Here is a 19,289-nt window from a genome sequence, read left to right as displayed (position 1 = left end):
TTGAAGGACGAAATATTCCTTTAAGGTGTCAACATAATAATTGCTAACTTAATATCTAGTGAATTTTATCCCGTGCGCGTATGGGAGAGACAAAGGCCAGTGTCAAAAAACATCTCTCCGCCTCTGCCTCTCATTTTTCAAGCGCCTTCGCCACCCGCCCACTCATTTAAATTTGTCCCTCAGTGCGATCCGTCGGTCGTTCAGAGAAGGGAGAAAAAAAAGAAAAAGCGACGCCGAAGAGCGACGCTTGCAGCTGATGTACGGCTGGCTCAAAAATGGAGAGCGACACCACAGTCAGAAGAATAAAACCCTTCGGGATACAGAATTATTTAGCGCAAGATAACGCCGGTTCCCGAGACCGTTGCGGCGATAACGGCTACGGCGGGGACCCGAAGAGGAAGCCCGAAGTGAGCCTATATTTGCTGCGGGAAGGGCTTGCAGCTTCCCTGGTCTCTGTGTTTATTTTGGTGCTGTGGGGACTTGTTCATTTATCGTTACAGCAGCTCGTCATTGGGAAGCCAACCGGCGAGTTCAACGCACTGAGAGCCAGGTGAGTTTAGTACCCTGCTTCCCGTAATACTCGTTTGTCTATAAATGTTGGCTAACGGACAGCTAACCTTTCCTGTAGTTTAGTAACAGACCCGCCTAGAAACCACTAGCGGGTGTCCCCTCCACCCTCCAAGGTAACACACGCAGACAGGTGTTTGAACGGTGTGCAACGGTTAGAAGTATTGCTCAGGAGAGAAGAGGGACCCCTACATCTCCTGCATAAAGCGTGTCGGATGACTCCGAGATATTATAATCTAAAACTATTATTAAGTACTCTCGAAATCCAAACCTGTAAGACGCACAACAAGTTGACCTTTTGGAAAGTAAGGCAACACATGGCAATTTAGCTATATGTAGAAACATCTCATCCTCAAAGGCAGTTCAAAGTGCCTTACATATTAAGACATTATATACACAAATGAAAGGAAAGGAAGTGGGAAATCAATGATTTGAGTCATTTGACTTCACACCATTTCTGTTTTTCTTTATATCATCTGACTCTTTGGGTTGACTGTCTTTGGGTTCATTCTCTTTGGGTTGACTGTCCTTAAGTGGGAGAAAACAAGCAATGTAAAGATCAGTTCAGGCTCTGGGGACCTTTTTTATGTGCATTTTCATGGACTATATAGTTCAAAACAATTATTTAAAGTAATGAAGATTAACATTGGCGAGTGAGATAACATAGTGAAATCCCCTGCATTTGTAGTATTAAGAACTCTGTGTGGATCCCTCGGAATTGAGATCCAAAAACACACCTGGAGATTTCATGGAAATAATCACTACTCTAGTTGCTGCCCTACTCCGATTTTCGACATCATCCATTAAGGGTACATTTATTGATATGAGCTACGGTTTTATGTGACACTTTTGAAAATCCACGATTGTGTAAGTTGATCTACAATTTCACAAATGGGGAGAAAAAGGGGCACTGGTGACCTTTTGTTTAGCAGCCTGCATAACTATACCAAAAAAAAACATTCAACCTCATGTTCACTTCAAGAGCTGTAACATTTTAGAATAAAAAGCTTAACAGTGCAACATTTGTTATCAGATTTTCAGATTATGGAACTGAATCTGAGGTCTGCTTGGCTGCTGTCGAGCTCTTCAAAGTGCTGGAGGAAGGGATTTGCCATCAATTGGCTGGTTCCTGCATAAATGAGTCCGGCATGCTGCGTTGAACTGATTTAGAGCTCCAAGCTTCTCTGGTCACAATCATGGCTTTCATGAGTCCATGTCCTGCCAATTCATATCTGAATTAGGACCCTCAGCATAAAACAATGCCTTATTTTTGCTGCTGTAAAAGTGAAATGAAAGCATCAGTTCAGACATTGTCAATATAATTTGGTAGCATTTTGTCACTGCAAGAAAACAATATGTCAGGGAAGACTTTGTGACTTTCTAGCTGAAAAGCAAAGAGCAACAGCGGAGCTAACATCAGAACCTAATCGAACGTCTGCAGCAAACCCCACCAGCAGTAGCTGCTTCTGCAAAGAGAAGATGAACAGTGTCAGTTTTTCTTACCATATGGGTTGCTTGGCTTAATTTCCTGTTTCATTCTCCTGAGGGAGTCAAAGTAGTACAGAAACATGGCATACTGTAACCTGACTGGGAGGGGCAGGGGTCCAAACTCAGGACTGGGATAACATAACAAAGACACGGTACACCCTGTTTTTTTAAACTGAATGAATATCCAATCTTTTTCTTTTCAAGTCTTTTTTTTTTTTTTGATCTATAAAATATCTGAAAATGCTACAATTCTCTAACAGGATTGACATATTATGATTTTCTTCTGACAATATACAGTCAAGTTTATGTTTGTATATGCAGTGTGTAGGATGCTGTGTTTTTGGAGCCACCAATAAAACTGTATGAAACTTAATTTAAATTGGCATATTTGTGGAACAAGTACTGACAATATTGTTCCCATAAAATGCACAAACAAAAGGCAAAATATCTGCTCAGGAACCAGAAATAGGACAGTGTATAAATGGGACCAGAAACCATGGATATTTCAGAATTATGCACACAATGTGTTGTGTTAGCCTCTTTTCACTCTTGTCACTCTTTCCTCACAATGTAGACGGCACTTGGAGCAGATCACCAGCGTCGGGCCTCGTCCAGTGGGCAGCCCGGAGAATGAAGTCCTCACGGTGGGCTATTTGTTGGAGCAGATTGAGAACATCCGGGTGGAAACCGCAGCGGGCCACCATCAGCTCACCGTAGATGTGCAGCGTCCCACCGGCACTTTCTCCATTGACTTTCTTGGCGGCTTTACCAGCTTCTATGACCGTGTCACCAACATTGCTGTCAGGCTAGAGCCCAAAGGAGGAGCGCAGCATCTCATGCTAGCCAACTGCCACTTCGACACAGTGGCCAACAGTCCAGGTACGACAACTTTCTTCCTTCTCTTGAAGAATTCTGACAACTGTATGTGAGCACTTACTGAAGGCATTGAAAGTGATTTTGGTGAACACATTTTGCACTCAAGTTGCATGCAGGTGTATGCAGAAAACAAACTTGAATTACCAGAAAGAAAAGAACTTTCAAATGTCAAACTTCGAATAAATTAAGGCGAATAAACATTGGAGCAAGAACACCTGTATATTTGATCACGTCTATCTTCTTCAACTTATCACATCTGCTGTTGGAACCCTTCAAGTCCCATCTTGTGGATACACAACTGTGAATTTATGGTTTCTAATTTTGGGTGGTATTCCTGTGTCCTTCCCTCTGACTGATCTGAAGAGCACTTTATAGTACCTTTTTGGGGGGACTTGGTTTCATTTATGGCCCTAGGGATGGCATTGCCAATCTGTCCAGACGGAAATATCTCAACAACTGTCGAAAAGGATTATCATTAAATGTCATACAGAAGAAGTTCATGTTCTCTCGAGGATGAAGCATACTGACTTCGGTGACCACAAGGTTCTCATTTGTGGTTCACAGTAACATATCTTGACAACTACTGGTTGGTTAGCCGTGGAATTTGGTATTGCTGTACTGCAGCCTCTCAGATTAGCTAGCATTGCTGCAGCTCTATTTTTATCCACATATGTTTAATGTAGGTACAGGGCAAACACGGCCAGCACGGCAAACTGATTATCCATGTCAAAGTATTTATTAGTTTAAAGTGCAAAAGCAAAGTATTCAGGCTTTGATTTATACTTGCCCTCTTTTGAGCTCTCACTGAGCTTTTTGGGGACCAGGATTAATATGTATCTGGCATATATGGCAACGTTGGGTACATAAATGGTACCCAGACAGACAGTGAACAGGCTCCCACCCCCACCTCCTAAACACATTCAATCCAGAAAGCTGGAGCACATGACTCTGATCTTTGAGAATGTCCCCCCTCCCCCTGTCTTCACATTTATTCCCACTAAATTGCGTTGACCTGTCTAATCTTTCTGCATCACATGCCCGGTTCACATGCTCTTTTCTTCTCATTACCCCTTTTTTTTCTTTGTGCTCTCAGCATTATTCATGCTGTCAGGGAGCTGGGTTGTTGCCAACGAGTTGCCTTCTTCTCATGTTTGCACTCTGAGCCTACTCCCTTTTTTATTCTGCTCACCTTTAGTCTCAATCTCAGGACCGTTGGGTGATCTGCGTGAACAAGTGCATGTCTCTCTGTGTAAATGCCAGACCAAGCTAAGCTTCTGTTGCCTGATACAAATGTGAAATGAAAGTAGGAGCACGTTTTTAGCATTGACACAAACACACTGGCTTCCTTGTCTTAGGTGCCAGTGATGACGCAGTGAGCTGTGCAGTTATGCTGGAAGTCCTCCATTCTCTGGCCAACCAATCTACTCCTCTTCATCATGGAGTTGTCTTCCTCTTTAATGGGGCAGAGGAAAATATCCTTCAGGTAAACTGAAGTGACGCGGACGTGTTTTCCACTTTGGGTTGTCATTTTTATTTAAAATCTACTTTTGTTTTTCTTATTTCCACTGTTACATTCTTACGGTCTCCCTAACTCTTTGTCTTGGTTTGTAATCCTTGTCTCCCTTTAGGCCAGTCACGGTTTCATTACTCAGCATCCGTGGGCCGAGCAGGTGCGAGCCTTTATTAACTTGGAGGCTGCGGGCGTTGGGGGCAAGGAGGTTGTTTTTCAGACAGGTACCGTACCAAACATTTTGGTTTTGCATATGCAATGCAATTCATTAAATTAAAACATTAATTGGCAACTATTTTTAATGGTTTAATTGGTTTATATAGTTGTTTTTTAAAGCAAAGACATTCTCTGTTTCTGGCCCATTAAAATCTGATTTCTTTACTCCTCTTTCACATTAAACGGAATATCTTTGAGTTGTGGACAAAGCAAAACATTTGAAGATGTAATTGGGCTTTGGGAAACACTGATCAACGTTTTTCTGAATTCTTTTGACATGTTTTAGATCAAACAACTACTTTAATAAAGACAATATTTGTTTTTGCATTATGTACAGTGTATGTCCTTGCTCCAACCATCTACCATTTGGCAAGCTTTCAATATCCCTTATCTTTACTTGCTGCCTGATTATGGTTCCTGAGGTGCCTGTAACATTGTATTTATATAAAAGACATGATGCAAGTACAACTGATTTGTGCTAACAAGCTTAAAATCCTACATTACCAAGACGGCAAGAAACAGGCTCATGATGCATCGTCTTCTACAGAATGATTCTTCTTTGTGCTAAAACCGAGGACAGTGAGATGAAAGCCTTGTACTCCTGTTCCCCAAAAGGGCCAGAGAACCCGTGGCTGGTCCAGGCCTACGTTCATGCAGCCAAACACCCCTTTGCCTCTGTTGTCGGGCAGGAGGTCTTTCAGAGTGGCATCATCCCCTCTGACACTGACTTCCGCATCTACAGAGACTTTGGTAACATCCCAGGTAATGCAGACCAGTCTTTGGATAACAGTATACAAGTTAGTAATAGAAGTATGGAGCCTTTCTGTGTCGAAGTGGCGGATAGATTTACAAAGCAAAAGTATTTTTTTTCTATTTTTTTTCTTATTTTGTGTTTACATGTATTTCATTTTTTACAGGCATTGATCTGGCTTTCATTGAAAACGGTTTCATCTATCACACCAAGTACGACACTTCTGACCGGATCCTGACCGACTCAATACAGAGAGCTGGTGAGCAGCACACACATGCATCTACGTATGTGTGTCGGTACAAAAACTTAAATGGGTGTTGTCTCATGCTTTTATTATTGCATTCATTGCAAATAGCTTGTGGATGTGTCTGGATGTCAAGGAGAGAGCAAAGCGGTCACTGCAGCAGTAGACTGGTTTGGCAAATACGTTGTCCTTTCGTGCATTATCCCCGAGCTTCAGAAAGGTCAACACTCTGCTGATCTCATCAATTCCCTGATAACTAAGAAATGCATACATGCATATACACACGTACACACGTATGTATGTATGTATGTATGTATGTATGTACACGTACGTACATGCATAAATACATACATACATACATACATTGCAGCCTCAGCCTTTTACTGTACTTAGCAGAGAATCCAGTCAGTCAGCACTAACAACCTGCAACCGTTGGCATCTTTCCTCCCTACCTCAGCAGCTGCTGGACATCTCTCCTCTTATTCAGTGTAAAGTAACTGACAGTAAAGGCATGAATTATTGGGGAGAAAGTGAGAATTTAGAGGTAGGTAGAAGGTATATTTAGTCTGTTGAGAAGGTCGCAGAACAGCTGTGTTAGGTGGAGAGTAGATGCAGCACAGGACAGTGGAGGAGGGAGACACACCAGTAGCTCTGCTGCGTTTTATTTTAGCTAAACCTCATCATTCAAATCTCTTTTTTTCACAGCTCTCCTTTTCAACAAAGTGGGGGGAATTCTGCAAGCTAGCATTGCTCTAATGTAGCTTCACTTTTGTTCAAATCTGCCTGCATAGATGATATTAAGGAGGTATATAAACAAGAGCATGGTAATATACTGTATGTTAAATGTTACTGTGGAATAAATTTATTACATCTGTTTTTTTAAATTCAGAGAGGAAAGTTATGGGTGAATCGTAAAGCAGAACCATTTGGGTGTAAAGCAGAACCATTTGGCGAAACCGTGAACCCAACATGAACAAGTAGATGTTGTACTCCGTTGTTTACACTTTTAGGCCACAGTGAGCCTACCAGGCGAAAGAACAATGGAGCCTTGTCTTGTGCGTGCGTGTGCATGCGTGCGTGTGCATGCGCGTGCGTGTGTGTGTGTGTGTGTGTGTGTGTGTGTGTGTGTGTGTGTGTGTGTGTGTGTGTGTGTGTGTGTGTGTGTGTGTGTGTGTGTGTGTGTGTGTGTGTGTGTGTGTGTGTGTGTGTGTGTGTGTGTGTGTGTGTGTGTGTGTGTGTGTGTGTGTGTGTGTGTGTGTGTGTGTGTGTGTGTGTGTGTGTGTGTGTGTGTGTGTGTGTGTGTGTGTGTGTGTGTGTGTGTGTGTGTGTGTGTGTGTGTAACTGTGCAGACTTGCAGGCAGCAGTATATAGAGCGGCTCAGATAAAAAAACTTGTCCTTGAGCGGCAGTAACCCTCACAGCGGCCGCTTACCGATCCTTCAAGTAGCCAGATTGTTCATCTACATTCAACATCATGATTGTAGCCATGGCGTCCCCGTTGTGTCACATATACTGCAGTGCAACTGTTGTAAAACAATGGCAGGCCATTTAAGCCATAAATCAGACTTGCCCTCACACATACACATACGCAACTATACTCTTTGCCACAGTCGTGCACCTGTTTGCGCTCACAGATCATTCTCACACAAACACCCTGTAGTACTGATCTCAGACAGACAATTGTGTCGGTGAGATTGTGCAGCTTATCTTACAAATCCTGTCATGAAAAATAATAATATAGTTCTGTAAAGATAATTGCAATGTTTGTGTGGGAGAATATGACATACAAGTATTATTGTACATGTAAGAGTGTAGGACTGTCTATGGGAGTAGATGAATGGTCTTCCATACATCTTTCCGTTTTATACTATAATTGCCAATTTAATTTACCGGTAACTGGTAATCTAACTGATGATTAGGCTCAATACCCGGTAAAACATCTTCATATACTAGTATCTTGTCTAGTATTCACGCAGTGTTCACAAGCACATGGTCTTATTGCTGCATACAATACCATCTGGGTGGCCGTGCAGAAGTGACAAAGACCAGCCTCAGTTTCGCCTGTCTGCTGGTCAGAAGGTTGTCCGAGTCATCAATAAACAGTCTAATGCATGTGATGTGTCCGCTCTATAAAGGATGAGACTCTTTTGTCATATGAAGTCATCACTTTCACATTCAGCTATATTATCCTTTTCCTTGCTCCTGATTGTAGGGATAGAAATACAAATGGCTGGAAACCACAATAGAGTAAACTCATTATTTACTCCCTAGTTTGTTGCTTTCCATGAATTCATATAGTCTCCTATACAGTCCTGGTAAAAAATATAAAATCATTTCCTGCCTCCGTTTTGCTGAAATCAATGCAGCTAAATGAAACCGCTTTATTGTGTAACATGTCATCTTTGAACCACTTCACCTTGAAACTCACTTCCTGTTTTCAGGCGACAACATCCTGGCGGTCTTGAGGTACCTGGTGACGTCGGAGAAGCTGGCAGATTCCTCAGAGTATCGTCATGGAAACATGGTATTTTTTGACCTGCTGGGGGTAGTTGTGGTGGCCTACCCAGCCCGTGTTGGCACCATCCTGAACTACATGGTAGCCGCAGCCACCTTTCTCTACCTGGCCAAGAAAGCCTCACTACCAGGAAATCGGGGTAGGTCGCCATTTGGAGTTGGATGCACATTATGCCCTTTCCTGTGTTGGATGCACATTATGCCTTTTCCTGTGTTGGATGCACATTATGCCCTTTCCTGTGGTGGATGCACATTATGCCCTTTCCTGTGGTGGATGCACATTATGCCCTTTCCTGTGTTGGATGCACATTATGCCCTTTCCTGTGTTGGATGCACATTATGCCCTTTTCTGTGTTGGATGCACATTATGCCCTTTCCTGTGTTGGATGCACATTATGCCTTTTCCTGTGTTGGATGCACATTATGCCTTTTCCTGTGTTGGATGCACATTATGCCCTTTCCTGTGTTGGATGTTGGATGCACATTATGCCCTTTACTGTGTTGGATGCACATTATGCCCTTTTCTGTGTTGGATGCACATTATGCCCTTTCCTGTGTTGGATATGTGTGTTGTGTGTTTTCTGCTTTGTGGCTTATTCAAAGTTTTTTCTTGCAAACTGTAAGATTAGAATAGTCCAATACAAACTTGTGGGGCCAAATTCAAATTGACTTTTCATCGTCTTTGTAGAAGAGTTTGATGAGTGTTTGGTCTTCATTTATCATTCATCGTCCATCTCTCTTAGGTGGCCGGTATCTTCGAGATCTGGCCTATGCCACCGGTATAGCAGTCCTGAGTTGGTTCGTCACCCTGATGTTGGTGCTGATTGTTGCTCTGCTCGTCACTCTGCTGGGCCGCTCCATGTTTTGGTACAACCACTTCTACGCCTCAATCTGCCTGTATGGGTCTGCTGCTATGGGCAAGATAATCCTCATTCACACGCTGGCCAAGAACTTGTACTACGGAGTAAGTGGAGATTTTATTGTCGGGCTTCCTTTTGAAGGTATAGTTTGAAATTTTGGGAAAAATCTTTATTTGCTTTCTTGCAACTAGCCTGTATCCCACCTCCAAAGACCACCTACCAGCCCCCCTAAAGGTGCTGCACCCTCCAGTGTGTGTATGCTAAGCTAACCACCTCTTGGTTCCAGCGCCATTTTAGAAGGGACAGATATGAGATGAGAATTAATGTTGTCAATCATAGTATCTATCTCTTGGCAAGAAAGCAAATAAGCTTTATATCCCGAAAGGTCTCCCAAAGGTGAATGTTTACTTATTTGCTCTGTTCAGGCTGAAGGAATGTCTTCCAGCTTGACTTCGATTGATATCCAACGATTCTTGTTGAAGGTTTCTTCTGAACACAGTGTAGACTTTGTCTGAGGCTCAGTATGATCAACTCAACTGAACTTATTTATTGCTTGAGGGCACTATTTCCTTGAGCATAATATCTCATGTTGACTCGCTGAGCTCACATTTAATGGGGACTAAAGTGCAGAGTGAGGCGGTTTCTATTCCTTCATGGTGATTTCCAGACGGCAGCTCTTTGTGTTTGATTACACAGCTGTAGAAGTGTCTCTACCAGCAGCACATGATCTTTTACCAAATAAGTGTCTAATGCTGAAAACCAATTGGCATGTCTTGCTGCGGTTGTCCAACTATCAAATGTTCACATTTCCCCCTGATGATAGAAACCCATATCCGTGCAATGCAGCAGCAGCTAGTTCATTTGACATATTGTATGTCCTACATCTAGTACATATAAGCATTTATTTTATATTAAAACCATCACAGAAGGTGTTCTTTCATCTGAAGGTCACCACATTATGAACTCCAGCCTTCCATGGCCACTTTCCAGAAAGGACACAGACCACATAAGACCTTAAGCTCCAACAGAACAGAATATTTATTAAAAGCACTATTTATCTTTGGCCTTTTTTTAAAATATAGAATTTTCATTGACAAAATAGTCTAGATACAAGCAGATGGAAATCATTAGTCCTTGAAGGACTAAACACTCTACAAATGTCTACAGATTGCTTGGTAATTTGGTATTCTGGTTCAGTGGTTTCCAACCTTTTTTTGCTTGATGTTTATAAATAATAAAATGTTTAGCACTCATTGTTCAGATTTTACAGCTGACTCAATATGTGTTTCTTTTTTTTAAAGTCATAAATTCTATTTGATCACATTAGCTACCATAATATTTCCACACACTCCCTGCCCAAGGTCCCCATGCGCTGGTACAAGTACCCCTGTTTGAGAGACACTGCTCTGGTTTAACCAAAATGACTCTGAAGCACCGAACACCAAAGGTTATCACCACTTTGCCTGCAAAAGTAGAAAGTTGAATTCCGAAGAGTGATCTCTGTGTGGTTGTAGTCTCACATCAAGCAAGAGCAGAGCTGGTAAATCATTCACCCAAAAGGCAATGTGGGAGAGGAGCTGAGTGCCTCTTAGTGATCTAAATGTTCACTTTAATCGAACAATACTGCCTTGTGTAAATGTAGGATGTTGTGCTTTGTAAAGGACATTTATGGTAAACTAGGTCAGTGAGTTCTTCCTGAATTGATTGAGGTGTTCCTCCTTTTTGAGTTTAAGTATAAAGACACAACTGTGGCGTAAAGTTCCTGTTGTAGAAACTGGGAAGTACCAAGTCATATTAATGATTGTTTAGTGTTTATCCACAACAGTCATGGGTTCATGTCTCAATTACATTGATTTTAGAAAGATTTAATGTAATATTATTTGTGATGGATTGTGAGTGTGTGTATATAAGGCTCTCATTTGTCATTCCTTAACTAAAGCGATTCATTTCAGAGACTGCGTCTGTGATGAGTGACGAGTACGAGCTGACCTCCGAGACAAAAACGTTCAGCATTCCTGTCAACAGATTTTAATCCCAAAGTTAAAGCTATTTATTTATTTTTTTTTTTGCTTCAATGTTGAGTGGTTTTCTGTGTTTTCCGTGCAGGGTGTCCGTTTGGTGGAGCTGGGCGACCTCTACTTTGACGTGAGCTTGTTGCTGTGGTGCTGCAGCCTGGTGTGGCTCACCCAGCAGGGCCTGTGCTCAGCCTATGTCCCCATGCTAATGGTGGCCTTCCCCCTGGCCACCAAGCTGCTGCTGGCAAAAGAATTTAAACATCGAGGTAAACGCTCAACTCAACTCACAATGAATGTAGCATTCTTTATATAACATAGGACAGAGTTGGTTGTAAGGAGTCATGTGTTATTCTTACACTTTTGGACCCTTTGGTTTATTGTTAATAACTGGGAGATAAAAGTATCGGTATGTTTTTTTATTTTTTTTTATTAATCACACAACTACTTCAGTAACTTTTCTTGTGTTTGGCCAAGTTCAACACCATGAATGCCTCAGGAAGCAACTGTCTGAAGGTGTACGCCCGTATCCCCATTTGTACCATACTTTGATGATACTGTTTGATTGAGTTTAAGAGAGAGTCGTATAGCTGTGGGGCAGCCAAAAGATTGTTGGTGGTCTGATCCTGGATCTGTAACTTCTCTATCGTTCTGCAGGAGCATCACTGAAGTACAGTGTCCTCTATCTTTTGGGCCTGGCGTTGCCGTACGTCCACTTCATGTTCCTCATCTGGGTGGTGTTTGAAATTTTCACTCCCATCATGGGGCGCAGTGGTACCGAGATACCCCCTGAGGTGGTGATGGCCTCCCTGGTCACCTTGGCGACCATCTTCATCTCCTCCTTCTTTGTGAGTATTCCCACACAATGTACAACAATTAATATTTAGTTTCTTTCTTTCTTTTTGTCGTTAACAGTCACCTTGAAGTGACATTGGTGGGCGTGTATAAAGGAGAGAATACACACATGTTCAAGCTTCTGGCAGTAATGTTTTGTTTGAGCAGTTTATTGACATTAATTGTTTGACTTCAGATAAGCAAACCAACGGCTGTGTAAAGTTGACTGACAGTGGCAATAAAACTGGATTGTTCCTCCACTCCAGTAACATATTATATTTCTCTCTCTGTCTCAGCTGCATTTCATCTACTTGGCACGGAGCACAAAGTGGATCCTGACTGGTCTGGGATCAGTCTTCATCCTCACGTTCCTATTTGTGTCCTGTGGCCTCCTCTTTCCTTATTCAGGCAGTCCAGAGAGCCCGCGGCCAAAACGAGTCTTCCTGCAGGTTCTTTCTGTTTTTTATTTTGGATTTTTAAAATGTTTTACTAGTTTTGTAATAAAACTATTAAACTGATGGTGGGAAAAACCAACAAACACTTTTAATGCAGCTCCTGCAGAAATAGCTAGAGTTTGTAGTTTTGCCTCAACTCCGATTCCAATCTTCCACCTGCTGATGTAAATACCAGAGAACAGCCTGAAGTAATTCTGGCAGGAGCAGAAACTCGTCCTTGAAAGAAGTAAATAAAAAATGTTTAATCCGCCCTCTCGCAGCACACAACACGGACTTTCCACGATCTCCAAGGCCAGGTGGAGAGCCACGACTCGGGTCTGTGGATCAACAGTTTCGACTTCACATGCATACAGCACGTCACACCCCACATCCCCGAGATCAACGACAGCATTCGCACCAGCTGCCGAGAGGACCGACCCTTCTGTGGTTACCCCTGGTTTCTGCCTGTGAAGTTCCTCAGCAAGTCAGTAACACACCCTTGGTGCTGACAGCATTTTTTTCATGCTCTTTTTTATTTTTTGTATTTGCTTGAATTGTCCTCAATGTGTAGATTGTTCATAAATTGTACTCTTCTTCATCTCAAGTATTTTGGTGTATTTGCAGGAAGAACTGGTACCTTCCTGCTCCAGAAGTGTCTCCCGGCGCTCCAGTCGAGTTCAGCCTGCTGTCCAGAGAGGAGACTAGATGGGGGACGGTCAAGATGACCTTCAGTGTGAAAGGTCAGGTGTACTTTATGTGGCCAAATCGATTCAGATGCTACTCCTTTTGGAAGGACTTGCTGGCAGAGATAAAATACAAATAATTAAAAAATGATTGCAACTCAACACCAAATTGCAGTCCAGACAAATCTTGGCTGATGACAGAAGCACATTTACTGAACGTGCAGGCAGAGCCGGCTGGTTATACGGAAATATCCAGTGACATATCAATTGGGATGGAGAGATTACATCAGCACTGAGATTAAGTCTGTAGAGAGATTTTGAAACATTAAATTACTGATTGAAAGTTAAGCCTTGATCTTGCAAATATTAGTTGACAACATATCCTCACCATGAAGCCCATTTGGTTGGTGTTCGGAAGCTTTCCATCATGTCAGACCTTCTGTAGTTGCAAGAGTTTGGCCAGTTGTCATAGAAATGCAGATGTTATAAATGTTTCAGGACATCTCAACTGCACCATGTTGGCAAAAATCTACATTTCAGTAAAAACTGGTCAGAGATAATGAGACAAAGCTCCAGAACAACTACATTTGCGTGCAGTGCAATATTACACATACAAAGAGGTGACTTTTATGAACGTTTATATTTAGGCATTAAGAATGTCTTCACATTCAGTTTTGGGTTTCTGGTGCCAAGCAAGTCTTTTAACCACTGAAGTACAATCACTGTCCCTGATCAGTCAACAATGTGATGCATACATTTTCCAACCGGCCTCTCTTGATGTGTCCGTGCACAGGTCCCAGCCACATGTCCCTTTATCTGATGCCTCATCGAGGAGCCAGCCTCTCCACCTGGTCCTTTGGAGACGGGACCCCTCAGTTTGACCTGAGCGGGGAATATTTTGTCTTCTATTCCCACGGCCTCGACGCCCCCACATGGATCTTCTGGTTTGAAATACAGGTATACAGAAATACAGATGTCTGCGTTGTACTTATTAATATTTCATATTGCTGCTATGTTTTGTATTTATTATGTTGTGGGGTTGTAAGTTTGTCCATCATTCTGTCCCAATATATTTCAGGAGTGCTTGGAGAGAATTTGATTACATCTGGCACAAACATTTAAGATTCAAGATCTTTTTCTTGTCATATGCACAGTTAACAGACAGTTAGTCCGTAGAATGAAAAACGTACTTTGCTGGGTCCTCCTTCCACAAAGTATTATAATAACTTAAAATTTAAGGCAAAAATATAATTCACCAAAATAAACATCCACTTGGCCTCAAGGAGGAACTGATTTGATTTGGTGGTCAAAGGTCACCATGACATACTAAACATCAGTCAATATTTTTAGTTTTCATAGAAACTAGACTAAAATAAGTATAATCTTTTTATTATATTTTCATAACATGCTCCTTTGACTTAAATCCAGTGATTAATTTGTTATTTCACACATAACTGAATTTCAAGTTTCAGTGTCTGACGGAGATAAGCTCCTTTCACAGTATCATGTGAAAACTGTAACTCTTTCTTTTTTTTTAACTCTGTATTAACAATTCCATGGTTTGAACTTTCCAACTCCATGGCCTTTTAAAGTCTCCTTTTAAAATCCATTGGATAAGCTAAAACACATGCAGCGTAATCAAGCTAAAGACAAGGTCATCTTAGGGCTTTGAAAAACTGCAGTTCTGATTCTGGCCCCCTCGTGCTGACATTCCTGGTGTTCTCTCCTTCTCCCCTCCGCCAGCCTCCCAGGGACCCGGACCCATCAGGCCCCGAGGGGATGATCTCTGTTGCCATCTCCTCCCACTATTTCTTCGGGGAAGACAGTAGGACTGCTCAACTGGAGGAAATCCTCCACAGGTTCCCCACATGGGCTTTTCCTTCATCTTGGGTCAGTACCTACGACATGTACCGATACTGAGGATGCCACACACCGCAGAGGCCGAGGCTCAGAAGTGCTGAGGGTTGCAGGGGGCCCCCCCAGAGACAGACAGAAAAGATTTCAAGGAGCAATACCGAGGATGAGCCCTGACGCCTTTTCTCTCTGACACAAACGCACGATTCAACACACATTCCCGCTCCCGTCCAGCCTGCCTGAGACCCCCATCACTGTGTCAGTCGGCTTAGTAGCTAACGGAGCAGGAGGACGCGCCAGAGGTAAGCTGATCAGACAGCTTACAAACTGACTAACTCAACGACCGACACCACAAGCCTCGCGTTCACTGCTGCGTTAGTGAAACAAAGGGGTTACGGTTCTTTCTTTTTTTTGTACTCAATCTGTTGTGCCTTTGCTTTACTCAAACCATCTAACCTCACCTCCTCATTTTCAATCTTGCGCACTTCCTTTTGTTCTTCCTCCCTCATCCTCATGCTTCCTGAATGAATCATGTTGCATCCCCTGCTCTCTCTTTAGCAAACCACTTGGGCCCTTCTCATACTCGATGTGTCACTGGCTTCCTCTGTAAATTGCACCCCACCTCCTATCTGCACTGTGGGTGCAGTAACGTACTGATGGATCCATTTGGAAGGGAAACGGCTTTTAGTTTGAACCATCATCCGACTTTAACTGGAAACTTTGAAAGTCGCTTCTCATCAACACGCCCTTGTTTTGTGTAAACGGTAAAATTGCTCATCGTTCCTCAATAACACCACTGACTTGCAGCAAGTTGTACCGCCTGTGCTTTAATTGTCAGAGACTCTGGCACGCAGAGGCAGAAACCTGTGCCTGTCAAATGAAAACAGCCGGCTGAAATCAAAATGTCAATGTGTCCTTTCAAACGGCTTCGCTTTCCTGAATGTTTTGAGGGCAATTTTGACGTCTTTTCCGCCTGATGCATTCATGCAAATGTGTATTGATTTTGGGCTTGATCAGACGAGAACATCACAGGGAACCTTTTTTCTTTTTTTATTATTTTTAAAGTGACAAACAGTTGTGCCAAGAACGAAGAAATGTGATCATCCGACAGTCACCACTACCTCCTACAGCGAGAGAACGGCTATTAAGAGACTGAAAATGTTACTGTTGGAAAGATTAAAGTAATTTAGAGAGATTAGTTTTGATGGATTATAAAGCATCACGTTCGTCTGCGGGCTACCTTGATTATCCTTGATATCTGAATCGCATGTGTGCGTTATCAAAACCATCCAAGTGACCGCCCCTGCATTCAGTCCCACACAAATGTCAGTTACTTGTTGGCAGTTTGACTCCGCCTCCTGTATGTAATCATCAGGTGGGAAAGACTTGGGCGATTGTTTGCACTTTGGAGATCAAATGAGCAAATTTGTCTTTCGTCAACTTTGTTGCAACCGGCAACGTGTTGTCGTGATCCATGTTGTCAGTTTGGCTTCGGTCACACAAAATAAGAAATGCCGACATCAAGGAGGCCTTAACATTTTGCTTCTAAAGACACACACAATGTTTACTGTTGTGGACGCGGACGTCTCAGTGGTGCTCAAGCTATCAGGTGCTGCACTGTACAGAGTTTTTTTATGTACATGAATTGTTGTCTGTTGGAAAGTGTCAACTTAAAAATCCATCACCGCCTTCGACAACACTTGAAAACAGGTCGGCCTAATATGCTCCTTTTTTTTAATGCACAATGTGCGACGATAAGTCCTTAAAGTTGCCTCCTCTCCATCTGCTGAGGAAGACTGCAGATACAATTGAAAGCACCCACATAACGGGGTGTTAAGAGACCACCAGAGTTTCTAACTAACCATTTCAAGTAGTCGCAGACATCTGACCATATTGTTTAGTTTTGTTTATAGTGATAACATGAAATGGGTCGACAGATGAATAACAAGGTGCGTTTTGTTTTTAATAAAAGCACGAAGACGGGAGGAACTGTGTAAATGTGGGACGGCGCAGGAGGAGTCCGATTTAAACGCTGTGAAATGACTCAGACGACGGTGCTCCCACTAAAGCGTACGCAGAGCGCTGCTAGAACCTAACGCAATTAAAACCAACTCCTTTGAGAACTACGTTCATTTTAATTGTTTAAGGCAGAATCTTAATGTATTATTGTAACTCAGTGCACACGAGAAATAAGCAGTTTAACTGAAATCTCTTCTGGGATACACATTAAAATGTCTCAATGCCTGTTGAATGATGTCCATTTTCTTTTACAGTTGTTGTGGTCCATCTTCACCCATGCCTTTTCTGAACTGTTAAGATTGTTTTTTTGTTTTTTTTAAAGACTAACATTTTCTTTTGATTAATTTCACAATTTAAATCAACTGCTGTTCTGCTTTTTTTTTTTTTTTTTTTTTAAATTGCATGTCTTGTCAATATGAATATGGTGATTGATCTGGTAACAGGGTATCCATTTATTGATGATACGGATGATTTATTATGCAAAAAGCTTGAATTAAATTAGCACTTTTACAGCAATTAAAATGTTCATTGCATTACCATTGTTGTTCTATTTACGTGTCATTTCGCTTCATGTACACAAATCAGATAATAAAAAAGGCAAACTTACATTTTAAAAAATAATTTATTGGTCTTTATGTACAAGGAAAAACAAAAAGTATAAAACCAGCCATGAGTAGAAAAGGCAAATGTACAAGAGCGTATCTTTACACTGCATTAAGGATGTTTGCTGCTGCCACCCCAGAAATAAAACTACTCAAACTGTACACAGGAGGGCGGGAGCGCCATCCACCTCTGAGTGAGCGCGACACCCGAGTACCACAAGACCGCTCCTCGCACACAGAAGGAAAACAAAAAAAGATCTGCAATATTCATTTCCGTAGGAAATTGTCTCGTATGCCGTGGGCACTAGTTTTGAGCATCAATGGTTATGTTTCTAAGGAGAGGGACGGGGTTCGGGAGTGCGATCTTTTCCCCCCCCCCCTGCATAATAAAGTCAAGCGCTCAATTGAAACAACCAGTTCAAACAGAAGGCCTCTGGACGTAAAGTCTTTGGTTCGTCATGTTACTCCAAGTCAACTAAAGCTTACAGCGCCGTGCGGCCATCGGCTGGGTCAGAGGAGACGAGCCCACTGGAACGAGGCTGCAACCGGATTCATGTCGAGTGATGACAAAACATTGGTTTGCCCTTTCGTGAATAGCAAGTGTTCCAACAATACAGGCAATTCAGAGTCAACAGAAACCACTGGAGAGTCGAAACGTCAACAGATGCCACACCCGACTCGAGTATACAATGCATGGATAAACTATGATTTGGTCAATCATGAAAAGTAAAAGCAAACCGCTGGGGGGGGGGGGGAAGTAGTGAGCATAGGAAATAAAGCTGAGCTACATTGCACATTATAATACTGACATGTGATGAACCTTTTTAGTGCTTCCAGTAGAGAGCAATACGCGACTTTGATTAACTAAAAGGGGAGAAGTTTGTTATTAGTCATAAAAACCAACAGAATCAATTAAGTAATTACCACCCCGCTATGATGCCAATAAATAATAGTAATAATAATAATAATGAGGACTAATACTATTAAAAAAACATTTGCATGTGATGAAAGTCACCAAACATGTCAACACGTTCTCAATACGATGTGGTACATATTCAGATTTCCATACAGAAGCACAAATCTGTACTCATTGCCACAAGCAGTTCAGGGATGCGATATGCATATTGGGCTGGATTAAATAAAAATCCTCATCATTCGACGGAGGATCAATTCACACAACTCTTCCATTACACAGCCAAAGCAACGACTAAATCAATCTCATCCTCCCTTTAACATGATACCGCCATGTAAGTGTTTACTGAAGAGATCCCATGATGCTCTTTCAATGAGGGAAAGGTACAAAGTCTAAGGATGGCTTCAATAACACAATAACAACCATTTGCAACGCTGATAGGAAACATTTCGTATCTCCGGGATGGAGACTGAAACCCAAATGTGTTTAAAAAGCTGGATAGAGCATCATGATTTGGTTTTTAATAGCGCTGCACTACAGCACGGCCTTAAATCTGCTCACCGTGGGTAAGCTTAACACTGATCTGCTTGGTGCCTAAAACCTGGACCACATGAAGAAGATCAGACGGGCCGATTCTGGCTCAGACTCCCCTTCAACAAAGTTGGCGCGTGAAAAAAAGAAGAAAAAACATGAACAGAGGTACCGTTGATCAGTGGTAAGAAACTAGTCCGCACTCACAACAGTGGATTCTTCTCGGAGATCATTTTCTTAGAAATCTTAAGGTTCTCAAGAATTACATAGAATTCATAACATATATATTTGTATATTTATATGTAGGAGACTCAAGAGGGACAAGGTGTAATTTATAGAAAAATAATGTTATCTTGTACACTTTTACATTATTGAAAAAAAG

The 19,289-nt window shown here is 42.0% G+C and overlaps 1 protein-coding gene across 1 annotated transcript; it reads left to right on the top strand.

The window, feature by feature from the left end:
* The first annotated feature begins 199 nt into the window (after positions 1-199).
* LOC117740066 (endoplasmic reticulum metallopeptidase 1) lies at positions 200-17,387 on the top strand. Its single transcript, XM_034546208.1, has 15 exons — positions 200-550; positions 2,630-2,934; positions 4,287-4,414; positions 4,560-4,665; positions 5,273-5,419; positions 5,575-5,667; positions 8,093-8,305; positions 8,909-9,129; positions 11,132-11,306; positions 11,695-11,885; positions 12,168-12,320; positions 12,587-12,789; positions 12,930-13,045; positions 13,782-13,945; positions 14,732-17,387. Exons 1-15 carry the CDS (start codon positions 276-278, stop codon positions 14,906-14,908), a joined length of 2,667 nt encoding a protein of 888 aa, XP_034402099.1. The 5' UTR covers positions 200-275; the 3' UTR covers positions 14,909-17,387.
* The last annotated feature ends 1,902 nt before the right edge of the window (positions 17,388-19,289 follow it).

This window comes from Cyclopterus lumpus, chromosome 12, assembly GCF_009769545.1.
Source record: "Cyclopterus lumpus isolate fCycLum1 chromosome 12, fCycLum1.pri, whole genome shotgun sequence".
In the NCBI taxonomy this organism is placed as follows: Eukaryota; Metazoa; Chordata; class Actinopteri; order Perciformes; family Cyclopteridae; genus Cyclopterus; species Cyclopterus lumpus.
This window is presented reverse-complemented; position numbering and strand designations above follow the sequence as displayed.

Coding starts and splice junctions, on each gene's coding strand:
- LOC117740066 (XM_034546208.1), top strand. CDS start 276: ATGGAGAGCGACACCACAGTCAGAAGAATAAAACCCTTCGGGATACAG. Junction 4,666..5,272: donor GGAGGTTGTTTTTCAGACAG/GTACCGTACCAA, acceptor GTTCCCCAAAAG/GGCCAGAGAACCCGTGGCTG. Junction 11,886..12,167: donor TCTTCATCTCCTCCTTCTTT/GTGAGTATTCCC, acceptor TCTCTGTCTCAG/CTGCATTTCATCTACTTGGC.